Here is a 22,231-nt window from a genome sequence, read left to right on the forward strand (position 1 = left end):
TCGCCAGCCACAGCCAACTGACTGTGTCTCTCTTAGGTGATACGGAGCGGCGCCACCTCCGGCTCGGTGCAAGAGGTGCAGCTCAGCGGAGCAGTTCTTCTCTCCTTGTGGTCTCTCTTGTGTAATGAAAACAAAAACCCTAATACGTGGTGGTGCAGGATGACACGCTGTTTAAACGGTGGATTCTTCTTCGAGGAAACACCCTCGATCACGGGATGACGCAGCGACGGCGTGACCGAGGGTGCCACTTGTGTGTGCGTGACCCGGGTCTGCTGAGCGACCCCTGATTGTGGGTCGTCACTCTGGCTATCTGGTGGCCTTGCCTGCAAACTTCTCCTTTTGTTTTTTGTTTTTTCAGCCTGTTCTTGCGAGTGCGAGGCAAGACCAACCAGTGATAGGATTAAACAGCGCAAAATAAGGAACATGAAAGTGGCAAACACAGAAAAGAAAAATAATCTGAAGAGGTATTTAAAAAAAACAGCTGCTTCTCTTCAGTCTGATGTGATCTTAGTTCAGAGGTTGCGTGTGTGTGTGTGTTAGTGTGTGTGTGTGTGTGAGGGGTGGGTGTCTCACAGTGTGTATTATGAAGAGAGGGTGGGACGGTTGTCACAGTGGTCTGCTGTCATACTTGACCGGGGGCTGTTTTCGGGGAATGTGAGGGGTCAGTGTGTCATCAGAGTGCATCAGAATGAACTGGGGGAGGTGCGACGGGTCCGGAGAGGACAGCTGCTCTCTCCTCCAGCTCTCTGCTGCTCTCAGTCCCTCCAGGTAGAAGCTTTGACGCGTCTGCGTTTTCAAAGGTGGTCCTGGGTCTATCTAGACGAAAGCCTCTGGCTTGCTGCCGTTGTTTATCTGGACGTAGATCTTGGGGTCCGAGTCGCGCTCGTCTCTAAGGCGCTGGAGGTGGCGGCTGTGGCACAGCAGGTAGATGGGCAGGCAGAATCCCAGCATGCTTAGCGCCAGGAGGCCCACGTTCACCTGGAAGGCAACGCAAGGAGTTTGTTGGTTCACAAGGTGGATTTCACAAATCGCACTGCTTCTCTTTTTGTCCAAATGGAACAGATGTTTTGGGAGATGAACACACTACTTTTTGAAATCGGGTCACAGAAATCAAACTGGCCAACACTCTGCCCACGCAACCAGCAAAAATGTATATATTTTTCCTTCTGTGTTTTATATGCATTCTTACCCATAAGGGGTCTCCCTCCAGGGGTCCCACCATGGCCAGGAAGAGGGGCTGCTGGAGCAGGGCGAACAGAGCGCTGATCAGGGACTGCATGCCAGTCAGGCTGCCAAACTGAGAGGACGGGTACCTGCACAGGACAAACAGCACGTGACAGACGTTAACAATTCATGTGAATTTCCCTCCGAGCCTGAATAAAATATATGTCTGTCTGACTGAATGACTGACTGACTGCCTCATGGACTGACTGTCTGACTGTCTGACAATCTTAACAGTTTTATTAATTCAGCTGAGACACAAATCCAAATTTCAGGCAATTAACTCAAACAATAGATGGGCCGGATCGACTGAGCCGACAAAAAGAAAAGCTCTCAACAAATGCTGACTGAGTATAAGAGAACTGGGGCTTTGAAATTTAAATATAACACAGCAACACACAGAACTGAAATACAGATGCAAGGAACACAGTGTGCAATGATTGTCATCACTGGCTGCTCTATACTACAGTAGGTCTGCCTGAAAATGAACGGGAGATGCTGTTTTTCGTCACTTTAGCGACTTTTCCAATGATTTCCACTAACTAATAAGAAAGTAGTCAGAGCTGCTTGTGTTAGTGGAGGCAAATGAACGATTAAATAAACTAGTCCGAAGTGAACTGTGTTATCATTATTAATATTATATTAATTAACATCATTGCTGTGCCGTTACGCTGAATATCATCCCACTGCGATGATCCATGGCACTCAGCCTGCTGACTCAGCAGCCTCACACCTGCAATCATGCGACACCCAGGATGACACACGGCAGCAGCACACTGCTGGTTTGATCACAATGTGCACTTACACAGCAGCATAGAGACCCCCGACTGCAGAGTGGATGAACCCTCTGACGATGGTGTGCAGGACGAATGAGAGAATCTGGAGAAGAGAATTTGAGAAGAACATTTAGTTTAAAAAAAATTAATAAATAAATAATATATAAATAACATGAAATCCCTTGTTTGTCCAGTAGGTGGCACTAGACGAGCGAGAATCAGAACGTGCTGCATTGCCATGTGAGTTTTTCCCTCAGCGTGAACGTGATGTCCGTCTCTCTGCAGTGTGTGTGTCTGCGCACCTGGAGAGGCAGGTTGTTGATGATGCAGGTGAATCCGAAGACAACCAGCAGCAGGTTGGTGAAGATGAAGGCTCTGGTGGCGTTGACGATCTTCTGGATCTGTTTGTCGGGTCGGCGGGGCTGGCCGGGCTCCCTGGTGAAAGAAATTAGGAGAATTGAATATTCAGGATCAAGTGGGCTTCTCTTTCTCTCCGTTTATGTGTTTCTGTTTCTCACCTCTTGGCACTTTTGTCATTCTCGTCCTCGCAGGCTTTGAGTTTCCAGTCCATGACCTGGCCAATCACAGGGGAGGTGACCAGACACAGGAGCTGGAGGACGCCAAAGATGGACGTGTAGACGCTCACTGAGGGAAACAAGCAGCATAAAAGGCATCTGGTTATTGGATGTGTGCGCTCTGCTCCGAGCGGGTTTGAACACAACCACAGCGACGGACTTCACCGAGGGCGAGGCACAGGGAAGGAGACAAACACAGAGCAGACAGACAGACAGACAGATTGGAGGAAGGAGGGGGGTGCAAAGGGGCGAGCCGATGGTCAGGTCGTCGTGTGTAAAACCTGAGGTTCTCTTACCTACTTGCATCTTTTCCACTGCGACAGCGAATAAGGCGAGAGAAGAAAACGGGAAAGGACAGACAAAACCGTGTTAGCGAAGAGCAGCAAGAGGTCAGAGGGCAGCCGAGGCAGGAGCAGCGGGGCGAGAGAGGCAGGAGGCGAAGGGGGAAACATGTCTCCACCAAATCTGTTTGGTTAATTGTTCCTCTAGTCACGAACGAACCAGTATCCAGAACACGACAACTCATTCATTCTTTGTGACTCTGTTGCTTCAAACAATTATGTGGTTTTTTTTACCAGCTATATTTTGGACGCTAGCATGCATCCAGTGTCGTGCAGCACGTGTTTCTATTTCCCGACATCTGCATTTTTCATTTTTTTAAGCAAGCAAGCAACGTGTTTGTTCGAGAACACCTTGTGGTGGCACCTGGCAGCCAGACTTCTGCTTTAAAGAACCAAAAGCAACACACACACACACACACACACACACACCTGTGCTGAGGTCTCTATCCGCCAACGACTCCAGGATGGTGTTCATGGCTCCCATGTAGAAGATCAGGCGCAGCTGCGTCACACACATGGTGATGAGACTCAGCATGAAGATGGGGCTGAGGATGCTCTTCATGAAAGACTGATCTGGAAAGAGAGGAGGGAAGCAAAGACGGAAGGTGAGCTCCATGCCGGCAGGGTCATTTTCCTTCACGTCAATCACCAGTGGCTCAGTCCCGAGTCAGAGCAGCAAAATACAGCAGCACACAAACACCAGGAACATTTTTTTTTTTTTTTATTCTCAGGACTGAAGGTCCCCAGTGCTTGTTGTGTAAGAGCCTGCATGGTCAGAATGAACAGTTTTTGACGGGCGCAAATCTTTTTGCACATTTTGTCCTGTGAAAGAAAAAAAAACACACACTCACAGACACAAACACAAAGAGCCAGCAGTGAAGAAAATCCGACAAACACTCCTATGAGCAAACCCGTCCATTAGGTCACCATCTAGATACACACACCTGCCACACACCTGGTGCAGCGCAGGAAGGCTGTTGTGTGCCGAGGCATCGAAAGAAAGGTGGGTTCTGGGTATACGGTTGATCATTAGCGGTGAATATAAGTGGAAATTGGACACAAGGGGCCATACGGTAAAAGCACTGGACAAACCGATTAATAGATGCACCAGTGGAGCAGATGGGCCCATTTAGCAGGAACAACAGGTATCGCTCTGCACAAGGCCACACTGCTGCAGACGTATCTGCGCTCAATGCAATTCAATGTTGCCGTGAAAATCAATCTGCATGGTAAGAATCTTTCTTGTATGAGTTGCCGTTTTAAGTGCAATGTATAAATGACAATCTTTGAAGGCATTATTAAGGAACCAAGTTACTACGTAGTATGAAACAAACATCAATTTTAGCTGTTGGTGCTAAATGCTAAATGCTAAATGCTAAAAAAAAAAAAAGGTTAGATTTGTTTGTATTTTATGCCCTGATCATTTTGCCAGTAAGCTAGCACACTAAGCCAACATCTGACAACCGTCAGTCGATGTCTCGCGTCATGGAAAGCAGCTGAAAATCAGAAACATCTCCTATGCCTCAATTGTACTTGACATACATTTTGGATCTCAGAGCAGATTTAACTTCTGTGACCTTTTTAACGGCCTCTGTCAGGTCGGAGAGTCAAGAGGAGGGGAGACGGTTTGTCAGCTTTGTCCAACCGGGGGCCTCTTTAAAGCTCACGACACACAGGAAACATCCAGCTGCTTTACAAATCCAACCATGAGCATCGTGACAGCGTTGTGTGTGTGCACCGCCAGGCCTCCCTGCCACGGTGCCACACGCCCGCTGGGCAGCTTTTCTAAGGCCGGGGTCCGAACGGATTCCACGGTCCACTTGGTACCAAAGAGACGGAGAGAGGAGGAACCAGAACCCCCCGTCAGGAGTCCCTGACCCTTGTGTGTAGTGAGCCAGGAGGTGACTGGTTTTCGCCTCGGATGTAGGGCAGAGGTAAGGGGTCGCTGAAGGCACCGCAAGGGTGTGCAGGGCTGCTCGTGCCTCATTACCGTGTGCAGATGTGGGTCAAAAACAGACAGACTGGCAACTCAAAGTCAGCAATAACATCGTTTCAGCGTCACTTAAACTTAATTATATAATTCTGCTTCCTAATTCTCATTTTAACACCCGTCACATTTAAAAGCTGTTGAAACAAATGTATTAAATCTACATTTCATTATAAAACTCAAGAGAAACTCCTCTTTACAGCTAGAGGGCAATGCACTGAATTCTAGTAAACATTGGAATGTGTCATGTGACACACCCACCAACCCTGTTGACTAAAAAATTAAACAAAACTACAACCTGTGTAACCATCAACAGAGTGGATCCTCAACAGTGACCATTCCAAAGTTCTCCCGTGACTTCAGGACAGACAACAAGTTACGAGACTCCGCCCACTCATTCAGCCAGCAGACAGCCTTTTGACATGTCGGGATGAATATTCAGAAGCTGGCAAAAACGAAAACAGCAATCGTGGGACTCTTGTTGAGTGTTTTTAGTTGAAAAGTTGCCAGCAGAGTTGTTTTTCCCTCTCACAGACCAAAAGGCTGCCTGGAGCGGCAGCTGGGTTGTTTAAGTTTCAACACTGAGATCCAGCTCATCTATCTTGCCAACCTCCCTTGGATAACATTTTTAATCAGGCCTAAATTTGGAAAAAAATACCTTTCGCCAAATGGTGGCAGCTCTGGAAAACCACAGAAGAAGAAGCTACGACACAGTGAAAACACTGCCAAGCTTTCTGGGTGGTAACTGCTGACTGCGTAGCTAACTGCTGAAAGCGACAGATCTGATTGGTCCGCTTGAGCGTGACTGACTGGGTCTTCCGCACTTACTCTCCCCCTTGTCCTTGCAGGTCACCTCCAGGTCCACGGTGGACAGGCAGAGCTTGTTGGCCTCCTGCGTGGCCAGGTCCTTGGGCGGCTGGTGGTGGTGGTGCTGCTTCATGGAGTTGCCCACGCTGAGGCGGCGCCCCACGGTGGTCACCTGCCGGTAGAACTGCTTCCCTGTGATCTTGTGGTCAAAGCCCAGCCAGCTGAACTTGATCTTCACCCTGGGAGGAGAAGGAGGAGGAGGAGACGGCAAGGAGGAGAGTGTTAGCGCTAATGCCAAACGCACAGGGCGCGGAACAAAGGTTAAATCAAGAAAAACAATCCAGGAGAAAAAGGAAAACAGGAGACAAAGAAGGGGCTACGGGGGAAAAGATTCCTAGTAATTGAGAATAAAGTCGGCTGATCCTCCGGTTTCATCTTGTTTCCTGTCTTTAGAGCTAACTCGGCCTCCGCAGCCTTGCGCAGGGATTGAGCGCGTGCAGAATGTCTGCGTGTTGCTGTGTGTGCGCGCGCACGCGCGTTTGTACGTGTACGTGCAGTGTCGCAGTAATCTCGGCAGGCTGCCTGGGCTCAGGTGGAATCCACTCGCAGCAGATATAGCCTGAGGTCGGCTAAATAGCAACGCAGCGACGGCTGCTCGGCAGCAACAACTGGAGGCTATGAAAAAAAGAAAAGAAAAGGAAGACAAATGGCTCCTGCAGCTCGTCTCTTACGTGAAGTCCATGTCCTCGGGGCCGGGGAAGGGCTCCAGAGGCCAGTTGAAGAAGCAGTTGAGGAAGACGAGGCAGGCACAGCCGGCCCAGACCATCAGGATACTGATGAAGGTGGCACCCAGATCGTAGATCACCTGCGGGCGGGATGTCGTAAATGGACAATCAATATCCCATTCCACTGAGCAGCACCAGCAGCAGCAGCAGCAGCAGCAGCTGTATCAACGTCTCACGATGTTGTATCGTGCTTTCAAGGTCTCAATATTTTTGTGGAACAGATGTGAAAAATATTTGTGGTTGAACGATGATGTCGGCGGTCAGGAGCGAAGGTCACCTTGATGCCGGGGAAGGTGACGGCCGAGGAGGCGTAGGACCCGATCATCAGGGCGATGAAGGTGGACCGCAGGTCTCCAAACATGTTGGGCAGCTGATGTGGGGGAGGAGCAGAGGAGAAAAAGAAAATCTGGGTCAGAAACACTCGACAAACACACACAACAACAACAACGACAACACAGAGGACGTCTTTCACGTTTGACCTCTTTCACCCATGATGATGGACGTCAGTAAACAGCACAGGGGATCCCTGGGGTTATGGCACAAAACGTAATTATGGAGTTCAAAGTACATGTTGCGACAGGCCAGACAGCCGGCCGGCAAAATAATACTCTGGGAAGAATGGAGTTACTCTCTCACTCTCTCTGAAGTGCAGCATGCTCGTTCTCCAGTTGGCCAAACAAAGAGTTTTCTTCTTATCCGAGGCAGCAAACTGCATGACTGACCACTGACTTATTTTTCCTACACAAAGTGCTTCACTGTCTTCAAGAAGGCAGGGGTGGGATTTTCCAGCGTTTATAAGATGAAAAAAAAAAATGTCTTCCATAATGGGTCTGAACTGAAAAACAACGTGCACTCTGTCCTCCAACCAAGAGACACCGACGAGAAGAAACCAGCTGTGGACTGACGGACGAGAGCCGAGCAGCGGCGAACTCCTTCTATTGTTCGCAATCTGTCTGTCCGTCCGTCTGTCCATCCCAGTGCTCGCGGCGGGGTGCAGCTCGTTAAGCAGCTGCCTGAACCCTCTCACCCCACACAGCCGTCATCCCCCCACATTAATTAGAACCACGAGTGGTTGGAGGGAAGATCCAAATAATATTCCAACATATTTTTTTTTCTGGATTCTCCTCCCGACTGGACAGACAGACAGACATTGTTGGGAAGACCTTTGACCTAGTTGGTGGAACAAGCAGGGTGGTGGTGGTGGTGGTGGTGGTGACCTGCCGTCTTACTCAGCAGATCTCGCTCCGCTCTGATATCCCTGCCGAGTCAACAGGTTCCTTCCTTCGCTTCCTCATCGCCGGGCTCGCGATGAGTCAAGACTCGACTCCGCTCTTTCGAAAGAGGCTCATTTGCAGGGAAAATCTTCATTATGACGCCTCGCAAAAGGGCAGTTCAACAAAAAAATTCCCCTTGTGTCATTTAATTGCTGGTTCGCATTTTTCTGACATTCATCGCAGTTTTATTTTAAATAGAACAATGTCAACAAAATCAATGAATCTACAGAAAAGAGCATATTTAGCCCTCTGTTTACAGCCTCTCCAGAAGTTTTCATCTTTTCTGTTCTTGGACCTCCCATGTGTTCAGTAGGGGACAAAAACAAGGCAACCTTTGGTGTTTCCAGCAGAGCGTTTCTTCAGAAGGGGAACAAGTGCAGAATTTTATTCCTATGGAGTTGCTAGAGAGACAGATTGTTGAAGGAATTTTTACTTTTCATTTTATTTTGTTCAGCAGATCGGAAAAATAATAAAGCTAGTGCAGTTGGGGTCAACACATTTCCTCTTGGTTCTGGGAATCATCTCATCTAGTAACTTGTAGCTGCACTGTCTCGGCGCACAGCCCAGTGACAGGAATAAACAACAACAAGAACAGTGAGGAAAAAAAATCATGTGATCACGAGTGCCCAGCTCTTGGGCAACTCTGCTTGCAGCAGCCGCAACAACAAGTCCAAACTAGTGCAGCAGAAACCAGGTCTGGGCCTGATGACAGTGAGACTGATGAGCTGTGTCAATGTGTCATATGTCGCTTGGCTTTACTAACGTCTGACTCACACAGTCAGCTGCTGACTGGAACCACTGTTCCCCTTTAAAAAAAAAAAAAGAAAAGTGACATCACAAACTAGTTTGTCTGCTCATCATAGAAAGAAAGTGCTGATTACAAGAAATCAAAGTGAGTGTGAAGGTGTGAAGGGGGGGTCCTGGGATTTGAAGGACTGGTGGGTGATGATTGCAGTGCGTTGTTTGACAAGTTCTGAATATTGAAAAGAAGTCCGTTTTTCCCGCAGGAATCATTCTTGGGAATCATTCTAGTGAACTTTTGACACCATCTCTGATGCTGCTAGATTGCCACGCAAATGTCCACTCACAATTAAAAACAACTCTGCTGTACTGCAAAAAACAGCGTCAACATGTGTGCCGGAATGAGTTTTTTTTTCTCTGCCGGATGAAAAGCTCGGGCCGATCACCGGGTCAAGTGCATCTGTCCTGCCGATAATCACAACTATTTACAGTGTTCATTTTATTCGCCCACTTCCCTGATGCACCCCATTAAACACACATCCACGACTCCAGGGTTATGGCACCACTTGTAAAGTGCACTAATATACTGCAATAAAAAAAGGGGGGGGGGGCATTCTGTTCTGCGTCTGGTTTCTCCTCTGAAGATCCATTTTGTTAAGCAATGTACACACGCATAGACATGCGCATACATGCATACTGTGTTTAAACAGTCGCTTAACGTCTTTTTTTTTCGCCCTCTGGCAGCCACCTGTAGATAAGAGATCGGCTTCAATAGGAGGCTTCAGTTGGGAGCAGCTGCGCACTGTTTGTCTTCTGGATGCAGTTTAATCATGTGGATACAGTGCGCATTTAAGGGCTTTGTTTGGACAGTTTCCAGGTAACTTGGAACTCTCGTGCTGACTCGACTCGGCTTTTTTTGCTTTGGATGAGCGAACCGACTCACACTTAAGCCGGACGGCTGAACGGTCCAATCCGTTTTTTTGGGTTTTTTTTGGGGGGGGGGGTTGTTTTCCAACTTGACTTTAAAGAGCCTTTTTGGTTTACTGCCAGAACGTTCTTGGAACAGTGTTGAGTGTCTTTAAATGACCCTGGCCAATGAAAGAACAGCATTTAAAGGGGATTCAGACGGAACTGTTGAACAAGCTGGTCTCACTTTGTTAAAACACAATGTTGCTATGCAGCATGTGGTGAATGCTATGTAAATTCACATAAAAAATGTAAAAACGTGTAAAACAAAAGTAACAAACCACTCCAAATGTGTTTTTAGTTTGGATAACGCGGTGCTGACAGATTGAAAAAAAATGAGGTGAGGGGACAAAGAAAAGTGGGCCGCGTTGTGCAACAATGGGCTGATTCTGGATTTAAGGCGGCGACGGACAGAAAGAGGAAACTGGCCGGAGTGACGAGGAACAGAGAAATGAAAGGAGGAAGAGGGTTTGCTGCTGCTGCTGCTGCTTCTGTGGTGCTTCAACGGCAGGGAACCAGCTCTGACCGGCCCCGTGCTGACACAGGGGAAAAAGTCAAGTCAGAGACCAGCGGAGTGGGCTGCGAAGACTGGCAAACACACGTCCATCAACTCCACGTCACATTTGGTTCCTTCCTCGCTGCAGTTGAGTGTTTTCAGGCTGAGCGCCAGTGTTTTTGAAGTGAAAGCAGTTGACTTTCTGAGCGTACATTAAAAAAAAACAGCCAGTTTTTCATCTAAAGATCTCAGCAGGGTCCTAAACAAGACCTGCACTGTGTATTTCCGACCACACAGAAAACCAAATAAACACCTGCAGAAGAACTTTTCACCGCTAAATAAAAACCAGCGGCCAGACGTCAGCAGCACCGCTCTGACCTGCTGGCTTGGATTTAAGAATGAGAAATGAGAACCCTTTTGGCAAAGGTTCATCTTTTTCTCTACCCCAAACATCCCCCCACCCCTGCGCAACCGCCTGTCCCTTCAACTCGTGCGCTCACGTGCAGTAAACAGAGCAAAGGCTGCATGTCCTCCATCTCACATTGCCGTCGCCGGCACGCTTGAAAATAGTCCGCAGAGCGACAACCTCGCTGCCATGGCATCACAAGAGAAGGCGACGAGGAGCTTATTTTGAAAGGCCAACATTACCATTATTGCAGCCACTGAGGAATCCGTCCACCAGTCAAATATATTTTTAATTATCCTGACCCAGCCCCCCTTGCAAAAACCCAAGCCAATTTGCCACTTGGATGAGGTAAGAAAGGCGCAGACATGATGAAACACGAGGGACTGGACAGGAGGGAGACCAGGGCAGGAAAAAGGTCTTCGTTTTAGGAGACCAAACCCAGGAAGCAGGAGCAGAGGGGTCGGGGGATGGGGAGGGGGTACAACACGTGCCGAGATCAAGAGGAGGAGCCACATGCCTGCCGATGGGTGTGGCTGTGCAGAGCAGCATATGCACATACATGAGAAACGTGCAATGAATGGGCGTCTGAGAAAGTGTGTTCTTTTTCTTGGAGGAGACTTTCTGAGAAACAGCGAGCTATTTACACAGACCGAGGAGGAGTGAACCCGCTGCAGCCTCCTCCTCAACCCAACGTCTTGTTTTCCATCTCCAGAGCTGAGAGAAATACAGTACATAAGACGGGAAGAGAAGAAAAGAAGGCCCAGAGCTCGTTTTTATAAGATCCAAAGAGGAAGAAGGGGGAGGACCGGAATGGAAGGACAGTGGGAGGTTGTGATGTAAAACTTCACACTTCTCGCCGAGCGAAAAACAAACACCGTCAGACTTGGGAGTGTTTCTGCGCTGCCAACAAAAACAGCTGAGTAAGAACTTCACCTCGCTACGTGAGGCGAACCTTCCTACTCGTTTTTTTTCCCCCTTTTTCTTTTCTTCTCTTTTGGCAACAGGCCCTACGTGCTCTGGCGGCGCCCGCACATGCCTTCCACGGCAGTTGCAAACAGAAAACATTTGTCTAGGCCTGCAGGGACCTGTGACACCGCAACCACAGTCGGGGTACAGTAACGCAACAAGTCCTGCTGGGGGCGCCGGTAGGCGGGCGGGCGGGGCGAGCACGGGCGCTGGGGGAGACTGACGGAAACCGGAGAAGACAAAAACAGCCCCAGCTGAGACTGGGGTGGGGGAGGGGGGCAGGAGGGGAGCAGCTGAGCGGCGACCAGCGTGTGTGTGTGTGCGTGTGCGTGAGAGTGTCAGACAGGGTCCCTGCAGCCCCTGTGAATAGGAAACAGCAAAGCGTGGGTGGAGTGACACACTGGCGCGCACACGCATGCACTCTCAGTTCCCCCGCTTCCACTTCCTGTTTGTCAGTCGTGCCCTCTCTCTGCGGTGCGTTCACGGCTCACAGCCTTTTTTTTTTTTTTTTTTTCAAAGGGTTCGCACCGTCGCTGCCTGTCAATAACAACAAAAACACCACCTGAACCTCTGAAAAACGACGATGAAGCCGAAGCCGAAGCCGGCCAGACGAGCGCACGTCCCGCAGCGTTCACGGACACCCCGGTTCGCCGCGCTGTTCCTCTGCGCATGAAATAATAATGAGGAGTGGTCTTTTTTTGGCTCGCGGCCCGTGAATAATGGATCACTCTCCTCCAGCCGTGTCTCCCGCCGTCACGCGGCCTCTCTGGCGTGACGCGGCACTTTTCCCTCCCTGATGGATGGCGGCGCCTCCATCCGCTGCTCTCATCCCATCACTGATCATCCATTTCTCCCAGCAGACATCACTCTCTCCGCCTCCCTTCCCTCTGAGTCACTGCACCTTCCCCTGGCTGTGTCCGCCTCTCCCACCGCTCATTTACTGCTTCGCCTCTCACAGCACTCGCTCTCGACATTCTGGCACCTCTCCTTTCATTTCATTGCCCCTCTTATCAAAATGAGACGAGACATTCTGGCTCGCCCAGGCTGACATTTTATTAAAAAGTGGCCCTGCGTCTGCCGGCAGGCGAGATTAAAAATGTTTCTCTGTTGCTGCGACATCACAAGAGAAGGCGACGAGGAGCTTATTTTGAAAGGCCAACATTACCATTATTGCAGCTCTACACGTTATGTATTTAAAGTGCACCGACGGGTATGTGCAAACACAGTGTGAACACTCAACACAGTTCGAAAGTTAAAGTGTGGCTTATTGGACTCGTCACACCCTCGGCTAACACTGCATGATATGCAGGTTTCCCACTCATTTTCACTGACAAAAATTCAAAATTTTTCCTTCCTCTTCTTTCCTATTGCCACTCATCTTATGATACAGTAATTGCTAAAAAAAAACATAAAGGTAAACGACATGTGAAATCTGTAAGCGATCAATTGAAGTAAACTCCATAAGTGGAGCTTGTCGTCTTTGCTTATTCCGAGCTGTAGCATCGTTGGATACAAGCCACGGGGGCGGTGCATAGCCAACGCCAGGGTAGAACAACAAACAAATTCTGCTGCCTGGGAAATGCCATTTGTAAATTCCATGACTTTTCCACATTTTCCGTGACCGGGGAACCCTGCCGGAGCGGTATATTTTTTAAGCAGGCATTAAGGCTATTGTGTGACTTTAGTTCAAGTGTGTGTGTATGTGTTGTTCAAACTGTTGTAATTTGCTACTAAATAAGTAGAAGGAAACAAAGTAGGACTGAAAGGAATTTCTAGCGATAGCTGCGTCCCTCTAAACTACACATAAAAAATAATAGATACTGGACCGTCGCCCCACCGAGGTCACCGCCACATATCAATCTGAGACGTTTTATGAGCAGAACACATGAGAAATCTTCCACTTACGGTGAGAGAGGTGAAGGTCATGCACATGCCTCCAAAGCCATTCATGGCCAAAGCGAAGAAGATCAGGATGGACAGATCTGAAGGAGAGAGGGAAGGTGCAGTTGGTCTGCTGACACAAGCCAGTGCCGACACATCCCGGCCGATTGATTAGTGTCACCGCTGCGTCGCTAGAAACCCTGCGTGCAAATGTGTGCTGTACATCAATGTTCGTCTACAAAGGCAACAGGTATTTCATGGCCCCTGGGAGGACGTATGTGAAAACGTGAGAGGACTTACTGTTGGGATCGCTGGCTCCGTAGGCAATCAGCAGGCAGGACATACCGAAGCAGGCGCTGGAAAGAGAGTGACACACACGATGAGCACCGCAACACGTCTGACGTCGTTCCAGGGCCCCCCAAAAAGTGGACAAGTACCTGCCCAGCAGCCGCAGCTTCCGTGGGCCGTACTTGTCCATGACGATGCCCATGGGCAGCGTGATGGCCGACAGCAGGAAGGATCCGATGGTGAAGGCCAGGTTCAGCCTCTCGTCCTGGTCTTTGCAGATAGGCCAGCCGTTCATCTCCAGGTGTTCTTCGGGTTCCTCCATTGTGGACACGTTGGAGCTGTTTTCTGCGACAAAAAAAAAAAGGAGTGTGTTAATTTGGGACTGGAAGCAAAGACCAATATAACTGCGGTGAATCACTTTCCATTATTTGACATTGTGCTTCAAAATGTCAGGTCTGCTCCTCTGCTCCTCAGCACATACCAGGCTGTATCATGTGATTTCTTTTTAACATTATGTGACCTGCATGCACATTTGACTGAGAACTCAAAATAAACTTAATTAAATAAACTAAGCTGTCCGTCGATGTGAATGTGACAGCGAAAGGTTGTTTGTCTCTCTATGCGGCTATCCGATAAACTGCTGATCTGTCCAGGATGTAACCCTGCCTTCAGCCCTGGTCAGCTTGCAATCCATGTGACTAATAAGCATTTCACAAGTCTCGTACGTTTGATATCTTGAGGTCCAATTGAAGTCCCGTGGGGTGTCGGGGTGGATGTTTTGGCAGCAGCATACATGTGAAGCTCTTGACGTGTTCGGTCATTCTAGAGGTTTCTAAAATAAACACCGTCTTGCTATTTTGACGTCGTATCTCACGTCTTATGTTGCTCTTTGAGGTCTGCGCTTCAACAGCCTCCCAACCGCAACAACCCCAACCTCTCCTCCTGGAGCTGCTGATTCACGAGCCAGGTGGAGCTCATTAAAGGTCAAGTAAACAAAGTGGAGGCAAAACAACACAAATGCCGGGTACACGGGCGCCAGGAATAGCGCAGGGCTGACGAAAAGGTGGGGGGACCCCTGGAACAGACGGACATCAGCCCAGTCAGTCCGCCTCCTGCTGAATCAGTTGGTCAACAGTCCACCGAGTTCATGTGGACTTTATTTTTGTCCCCCCGGTGAAACTCCGCCGGTATCAACAGACTGACAGGAGACAAAGTGGAGGACCTCGGGGGCGGGGAAACAACTCTGTGCTCACCTTGTCTTGTTTTTCGTTTCCTTTCTATGGGAAACAATGGAGACAGAGGCGCATGTTTATCGTCTGGTTCGGAGGGGGAGGGAGGCATTAAAAACTGAGTCATCAGAGTGTTTTCTTCTCTTCGGTCCTTGGGGGTGGGATGTCGACATTCTGGGCACGAGTGAAAATCAACGTCTCAAATGTTCTGTAAGAGGCAGAGCAGTTGTTGACGGCTGCCTCGGCCAGCTGAAGGTAATAAACAGGGAGGGGAGGGCGGGGGCGTCGATGCAGGTTCCCGGGATAATTTGGGTGAACAACAGGAAACCATTATCTCAACGCATGGCAGTTCCAGAATACAGTGTAAGTAGGTGAAAGGTGGCCCTGCTTAACGAGTATATGATGACTGAGCTTTTCTTTTTTTAATGCATGTGTCAGCAAAGAATGTGAGGACACTTGAGGTTCAACCACATGGAGGTCCAGCTAAAGACTGGACTGATTCACTGATTCTCACAGTGAGGTGTTCTGAAGCCGTCGGCTCTGCCGCGCAACAAGCTAATCCATAAAAACTTTTACGGGAAATGTTGCAGAGTTTTTAAAAAATGCGGTAAAAAAAACTTTCAGACCAATCAGCGAGTTGAGGCGTTAAGTACCATTATCAAAATGAGTGTTTTTGACTATATGGAGGTCTTTGTTTGGCATTCCTCTTTGTTTTAGCCTGTCGTGTTTACGTTTCCCAGATGGTTTTTTTCCCTTTCTTATTGTGAGGCTGTAAGTGGAGGCAGACGCTTTCTGAAAATTACTAACTGGTACGAGAGACAGACTTTGGGGAGGGTATATTTTGTGTCTAGTTGTGATGCAGCACTTTGATTTATTGCATTTTAGGTTTTCAGCGTCTGTATCCCGCTGAATGTTTGTGTCAGAGCTGATTAGAGAGGCGCCAACAAGGCCATGTACCAGGCTTCAAGGCAAAATCTGGAGACACCAAGGGAAACAATGCATGTTCTTGCCAGCTAGATTTCTAACTGTCCAACAACAACCTTAAAATTCCACCAAATTTGACTAAAACATCAGACTTTCGGCTGGGCTGGTGTTTGAACTCAACCCGTCCCAGGGTGTCCACATGTCAGCCTAATGGAAGAAGTGATCTGGAAGGACTGAAAGCAAAACAAACACCGACTCCCGTATCAGCTTTTAGACGTTCCTGGGTGATCTAAGCCTTTGGTCAATACGGTGACGGTGCTGCCGCCGCCCCCTCAGGCCTGATTTGAGGCGTATCGCGGCGGTAAGTGCTGCCTATTGGACTAACAGAAGACCGAGGCATCTGTCCTCTTGGCGAGCCTCTGCCGCTGACTAATTCAATGACCAAGGCAGACCTGAGTCAATCAGGTTAGAGCAAGTCCATGGATGGAGACACACACACTCACACTGGCTACTGCAGAGCATAAAGGCTGACTCGATGTTTTATGACTAGATGTTCTTTGTTGGATCACAGCCAGAGTTTGCTGAATACAAAAAAAAACATCTGGCTTGAAAATAACTGAGGTTAAAAAAAACTCACCTGCAGTGTATGTACGCTCAAGGATGGCTGAAATGTCCTAGCAGCTTTGTTACCTTGGCCACCGAGCTGTCAACAGCCGGACCTACATTGCAAAACATGGCGGGTGTCGGCGGACGACTCACTCCATACACTTTTACGGCATTAGGATATAGATTCTTCCACCACCTTGGTTGGACATTCTGAGCTCGGTAAATCCATTCTGCAGCCCTTAGGTACACCAGGCCTGCAGTCAACCCACAACCACAGCTAAAGTTCTCCATAAGCAGGCAGCAATGAAGATGGCCTCCCGCTTTGGATTGGATGATGCTTTTACAAAGACGAGGCTACGTTGAAGGGAACGAGGTCAAGTGATGAACAAAAACAAAGATACGAATGCTTCACTGGCAGAACAAACACGCTGCACCTGCTGGAAAAACATCTTGTCGTCAAGGCTTGACGGGTTGTCGTTGTTGTGAGACACAAAGAGCGTTTGAGAGCCACTCGCCGGTTTAAAAGTACATTGATTTCTGTCCAGACGTGTGACACACAAAGCCGGGTGTTTGGCAAAGATCCTGCTGCTTTGAGACAGGAACACGGGCAGCTGCATGCTGACCATGTGAGGAACAGTGACATTGTGTTCAGATTTACACTTCTGAACAGAGAAAGACGGACGGAGGAGGCAGGATATGACTCTTTGTTCTCGCATGGGTATGTTATCTGGTGTCGCCTCTGAGCGTGCACGCAGATTAGAAACCAAGGTTTTTTTTGACCTCTCGGCACTCAAAAAGTGCACACGTACGTACAGTACAGCGCTGTTTAAACAGCACTCGGTAGGTCAGGGAGCGGCAAGAGGAAACCAAAGACTGGGGCTTTGTTAAAAGCACAGCTGGATAAGAAGCCTGCAGTCACAAGCACAAGGGAGGCTTGCAGCTCTCCGCGCTCACTGGGTCGACGGTGCACGTGATATATCATCACAGCGGATGGCACAGGCACTGTTGAGAGTGTGTGAGAGGGGCGAAGACATGAAAAGCCTTTGTATGCAAAATTGAGTACGGCAGAGCTTTCATCAGCGCTCGCTCGCAGGACATAAAGAAGAGACACAATGAGAGGATCAAAGTCTGGCAGCAGCCTGATGGGTGAAGAGAAGCTGCCATGACTTTGTCCTGGCTGGAGTATTGACTCGTTCTTCAAGAGGAACTCCACACTGTTCGGCAACAAGAAGCAAGCCTGTGCTCACTGGCCTAAGGGGGAGAGCGCTTCCATGAAGCGGAGCGCTAGGATACGGGGAGGCCGGGATATACGGTGAAACCCGAGCACTTTCCTGAAAAACTTGTTTGCGTCCAAATTGTTGGCCTACTTTTTGGGGCGGTCCTGTTCACCTTCAGTCCGGTATCAGGTTTTGGGGTAAACACTGTCAGGTCATTGGAGTTGCAAATTCAAATGTGCAGGTGAAAAACTGGAACTATGCCTGAGGCAGGAGCCTCAGGCTGTACAAACAGAACAAATTGGTGGTTGTTGTTCGCTCGCTCACTGACTTTTTTTTTTTTTTAATGCAGTGAAACGTCATCAATGCTGCCTTTATCAGTTGTTTGCTTTTTGAAATTTGAAATGCACAACGTGAAGAACCCCGCGTACTTCTCCTGCAGTGCGCAATTTCACTGCCTTTCACTAAAAATGCATTCCAAGAACATTACTTTGTAACATACATTATGGTACGTTATGTGACATTCATTTTGCTATGTAATGCCTGCTTCCCGTGCTCTTATGCACTCACTCATGTTTTGTTGTTTAAATGGCTCCTATGCCTAGTCGGTCATTTTATCTATGTCCCTTTATTGTCCTGTGCGTTGTGATATTATTTTGTTGTGTCATCCCTTTCTTCTGCCATTGTTGTGCTGTGCTGTTTCACTGGTTTGTTTCACTATGCCCCTTGTTTTATCTGTTTTTTGTTACCTCCCCATTCCCTCACTCAGGGGGCTCCTGTCTGCACCTAGGCCTTTACTGAAATAAGTTTGCTCTTTGTACCATGCCTTGTGAAATAAAGGTTTGACTACACAATATATAATCATATTAGCCATTTTCTTTAAAAAAAAAAAAATAATTAAAAATACAGAAATGCCTTGATTGCAATTCAGCTGTCCATCATAAATGGAAATATACACAGTCAGAGGAGTGACTCACCTGGGTTAGAGCAGAGGTAGGAGTAGAAGCCCTCTGACTTGAGCATGATGAGCAGGGAACCCCAGCCCAGCAGCACGGCAGAGAAGAGCAGATTCTCGATGACCGCCGTCACCGCCATCCACCAGCGGCGGGAGAAGGCCGTTGCCAGCGTGGGAGCCATTTCAGCTGGGCAAAAGGCTGCACTTCAGTGGCCTGGCTGGAGGATGAGGGAGGCTGCTGGAGCCTGGACAGAAGGAGGAGGGTGTGGCAGCGACGGCGACATGAGTTAACGTTTGCTGAAGACAAGCAAAGGCTCATTTCTCACAAAGTGTGCAGGGCTTTTGTGCAGAAAAATGGAAAAGTATGCTTAAGTTTTGTGTTTTACCAGACATAGAGGAAGGAACGATGGGGGGGGGGGGGGGGGACACAGATGTTGGACACATTATGCATTTTGCTTTGAATACTTGAATGCTTTAATGTCGTTCAATTGTTTATCAGTTTTATTTTATTTTTTTCTTTATTCTTTTATTGGGGAAACTACAATAAAAGCCACGAGGAACATCTTGAGATTACAGTTTATCCCTCCTCTATAATTACATAATGACCGTCCAGGTTTCGTAGGCTCACTCATTGACATTTCTTTGTGCTTGCCTGATCGTAACGGTGCTCAACCTGAGCAGGCCTTCCTTCTACCACCAGAAAACAGCTGAGGAGCTCCGAGACGGAGCTCTCATATTAATACGCTTAGGCGCCGCCCCGTTACGCCTTTGATTGGTTGCCGGTGACATAGCTCGTGCAGCAGCTACACGTGAGGTCGAGGTTGCGTTAGGGGATATTGTGAAATACTTGAAAGAAGTAAATATCTCCGGAAAAGGACGATGTTTTCTTTGGTCTTGCACCGCAAATGTGTTCAGCGAGTTCAACATCCGCAGCACGCATTTTATCAACAGTCACGGTGAAATTCTCAAACGTATTTGGTGGGAAAAAGCAGCTGTTACAATAGTATTGTATCGTGAGACTAATTATGTTGTGTAATAAATAAATACATTCGTATGCTAACACGGGCTGCTATTTTTCACGGATTAGCACAGAGTCTTTAGTAAAAATCGGTTAGCCAATTGAAACTTTAAGGAAGAAATGCCACCGTAGGGAAAGGAGCGTTGGAAAAATCGACTGCACGTGAATGCAACACATGTTCCAGCCGGTTCGAACCAGCGCGGCGCGCTCGAGCTTGGTCGCACTCCTTCCTTCCCCGCTAGTACTCTTAACAACGCACCGACCGAAGTGTCACACACACTGTAGCAGAGAATCACACTATGCGAACGCACCGCGACGAAAACAACAGGCCAAAGGATGACGCGAACGACTCTCCAATTGCAATTTGTTAAATGAACAATATCAAATGTATTCTGGTTTAATCACAAAACAATCAAACAAAATATATATACGTTCTGTGAATTCGCCACAAAGACTTAAGCTAACTCGAAATGTTTAATCTGCAATAGTAACTATTAGTGAGTTGTTAGCCAGGAAACTCTGTTGTTTTGGAAAACACTGTCATTCAAACACGTAGTGATTGTGCAAAAATTGAAACTTCACTCCGAGGCGAAGAGAATGTCATAGATGGACCACGTAATTGTTACCATCGCCATTCTTATTGTCAAGCGGTCGCTGATCTGCAGATCATCTCACTGAGGAACAATAACACGCAGTGCGTGGCTGTAAATAAAGAGCAGCGCTGGAACTGGTCTGAACTGGACTGAAATCATCTGCACAATGCACCCCCACCCTCCCCCAAACATCATCCCTTATCTACATCTACACCCCACCGCCCCCAGCAAGGAGTCACAATCCCAAGCAAATGCAATGCATTTCCGGTACTTATTTCAAAATATAATTCCAATAACCCAACAAAAACGGACTACTATCGAAGCTGGACGCCACAACACATTGCGCCACCTCCATTCCCGCGGATGACATTACAATTCAGTATATGGACGTTTAATTAGAACATCTGACGGAAGACATAGGCAAGACCGTTGAATGACGCTGTCTCATTCTGCTGTTCAATTTTTTATGTTGAGTTCTGCAGTGTTTCCGGAAACACTGGCGTGTTTTCTCGGCGCTTTACGCTCATCGCTTCTCGCAGCCGCTCAGCTGTTCAGCATCAACAACAGTAACGTCGAGTCGCTGAGACAAAGAAGACGGCAAAGTAAGGAGCCAACTGGCCAGCAATGAAAGACGCTGCGATACTGAGCGCCTGGCTGAAAGTGTTGGTCAAAGCGTGAAAGTTAAAGACTGAAAGTTAAAGCATAAAATTTTTGTTTTTGACGCCCGCACCGCCGGAACCACGAGCATGATAAACAAGGAAGAGAAGATGCCGCAATGAAAAGTGGTGACAGCTTATCAGCGATGCAGGTTTTGAATCGGATTTTTTTTTTTTTTTTTTTTTTTTGGGTGGGGGGTGGGGGGGGGGGCTGCATTTAAAAGCATAAGAAAATAAGATGAGCCCTGCTGACAGGAGTGTTGCAGCACAATGATCCAGCGTCCGTTTCTCATCCACACACACCGACCTTTACTATTGTAAGAAGCTCAGGGTGGAGAAGAAGAGCGCATATAGCTGCAGCCTGTTGAGACACACTGTGTTGTCATCAACCAGAACGCTGATTCCTGCCGAGCAAGACCTGAGTCAGCCTCCCATTCAGCCTCCCAGCTCCGCCGATGGAGCATCCCCCGGAGCCCTCACCTGAATGAATGGATGGATGGATGGACGGATGGAGCCCGCCTCAGAGGCGCCTCAGAGCAGCTTCTCTCCCAGCCGTGCTCCCCTTCTAGGACCAAGCCACCGTTGGAGGCTGCTGGTGCTGGTAGTAGTGGTGGGTTCTCGCGTCTTTGGTGTGTTTTGAGTGTCGTTGCTTCTCGTCTCTCATTGCTGCTGCGGTCTTATAGCAGCGCACGAGCCCGAACACAAACAACGGCGGGCCCTCATTGGCCCGCGCCTGAGCTAGAGACCAGCCGCAGCCAATCAGAGGGCGCAATCGCTGCATGTGCGCTGTTTCCCAATACTGAACATTTTGTGAGTGAGGAGGGGAACACACAACATTCACATAGCGGTGTTCGACTCCTGTTGTTGTGTTTTACACGGTGACTCAAGGGAAGCTTTTTGCTGCTGTGGAATACTGGGAAAGGCGGAAACAGTGAGAGGAACAGGCGAAATAAACAAAAACAGTGGCCATACTCCAGCTGTTGTCCAACATTATACGTATTCAAGACAGAGACACGCGTATGATTACATTACAAACTTTTTTCAAAAAAAGAAATGAACATCATTTATATACTTAATTGTTCTTACACTGATCGAAAATTAAAAACTGGATTTCAGGTTTTCCAGAACCTTTGCTCCAGTTTGGCGAGTGAACTTCCCCACAGTGAAGCACGTGCGTGTTTTTCTTTGTGTGTCTGCACGTCTATAGGGTTTATTTAAACAGTGCAGCCGCTCCCCGAGTGCTTCACTCGCTCTAAATCCTCCCTGTAGAATGTGTTTACTTCACTTTCCTGCAGGACCAGGCCGGGAGGGTTGGTATTTGGTCCGGTGACGGCCTGCGAGTGCAGTCAACACGGAGGAATTGCTGATAGGGCGACGTCTGCTGGCGGCTTCTGGCCATTAACTTTCCATCATCGAGATACTGGAGGATTTGTTTTATTTATTTTTTTATCGAAGGCGAATTGTAAAATCGCTCACTTTTTTTTTTTTTTTTTTTTTTTTTTTTATAAATCATAGCTTTTTGTAAT

The 22,231-nt window shown here is 48.2% G+C and overlaps 1 protein-coding gene across 3 annotated transcripts; it reads right to left on the reverse strand.

The window, feature by feature from the left end:
* Positions 1-337: 337 nt before the first annotated feature.
* On the reverse strand, positions 338-21,368 carry LOC142895441 (large neutral amino acids transporter small subunit 4-like). Of its 3 annotated transcripts, none has more exons than XM_076036497.1 (14): positions 21,186-21,367; positions 18,461-18,683; positions 13,660-13,855; positions 13,523-13,578; positions 13,247-13,323; positions 6,770-6,862; positions 6,439-6,572; positions 5,729-5,946; positions 3,343-3,486; positions 2,516-2,642; positions 2,300-2,432; positions 2,027-2,100; positions 1,190-1,313; positions 338-978 (listed from the first exon to the last, which is right to left on the reverse strand). In XM_076036497.1, the coding sequence occupies exons 2-14, from the start codon at positions 18,618-18,620 to the stop codon at positions 817-819; spliced, it is 1,698 nt and encodes a 565-aa protein (XP_075892612.1). In that variant the 5' UTR covers positions 18,621-18,683; positions 21,186-21,367; the 3' UTR covers positions 338-816. The 3 variants fall into 3 exon arrangements, 2 of the variants coding, with proteins under 2 accessions (XP_075892612.1, XP_075892613.1); XM_076036498.1 differs by lacking the exon at positions 21,186-21,367 and adding an exon at positions 19,091-19,206; XR_012928213.1 differs by having other exon boundaries at positions 839-978; positions 2,526-2,642; positions 21,186-21,368.
* Between the last annotated feature and the right edge of the window lie 863 nt (positions 21,369-22,231).

This window comes from Nelusetta ayraudi, unplaced genomic scaffold, assembly GCF_046127955.1.
Source record: "Nelusetta ayraudi isolate G7.1 ecotype Tasmania unplaced genomic scaffold, CSIRO-AGI_Nayr_v1 ptg000048l, whole genome shotgun sequence".
NCBI classification, from domain to species: Eukaryota; Metazoa; Chordata; class Actinopteri; order Tetraodontiformes; family Monacanthidae; genus Nelusetta; species Nelusetta ayraudi.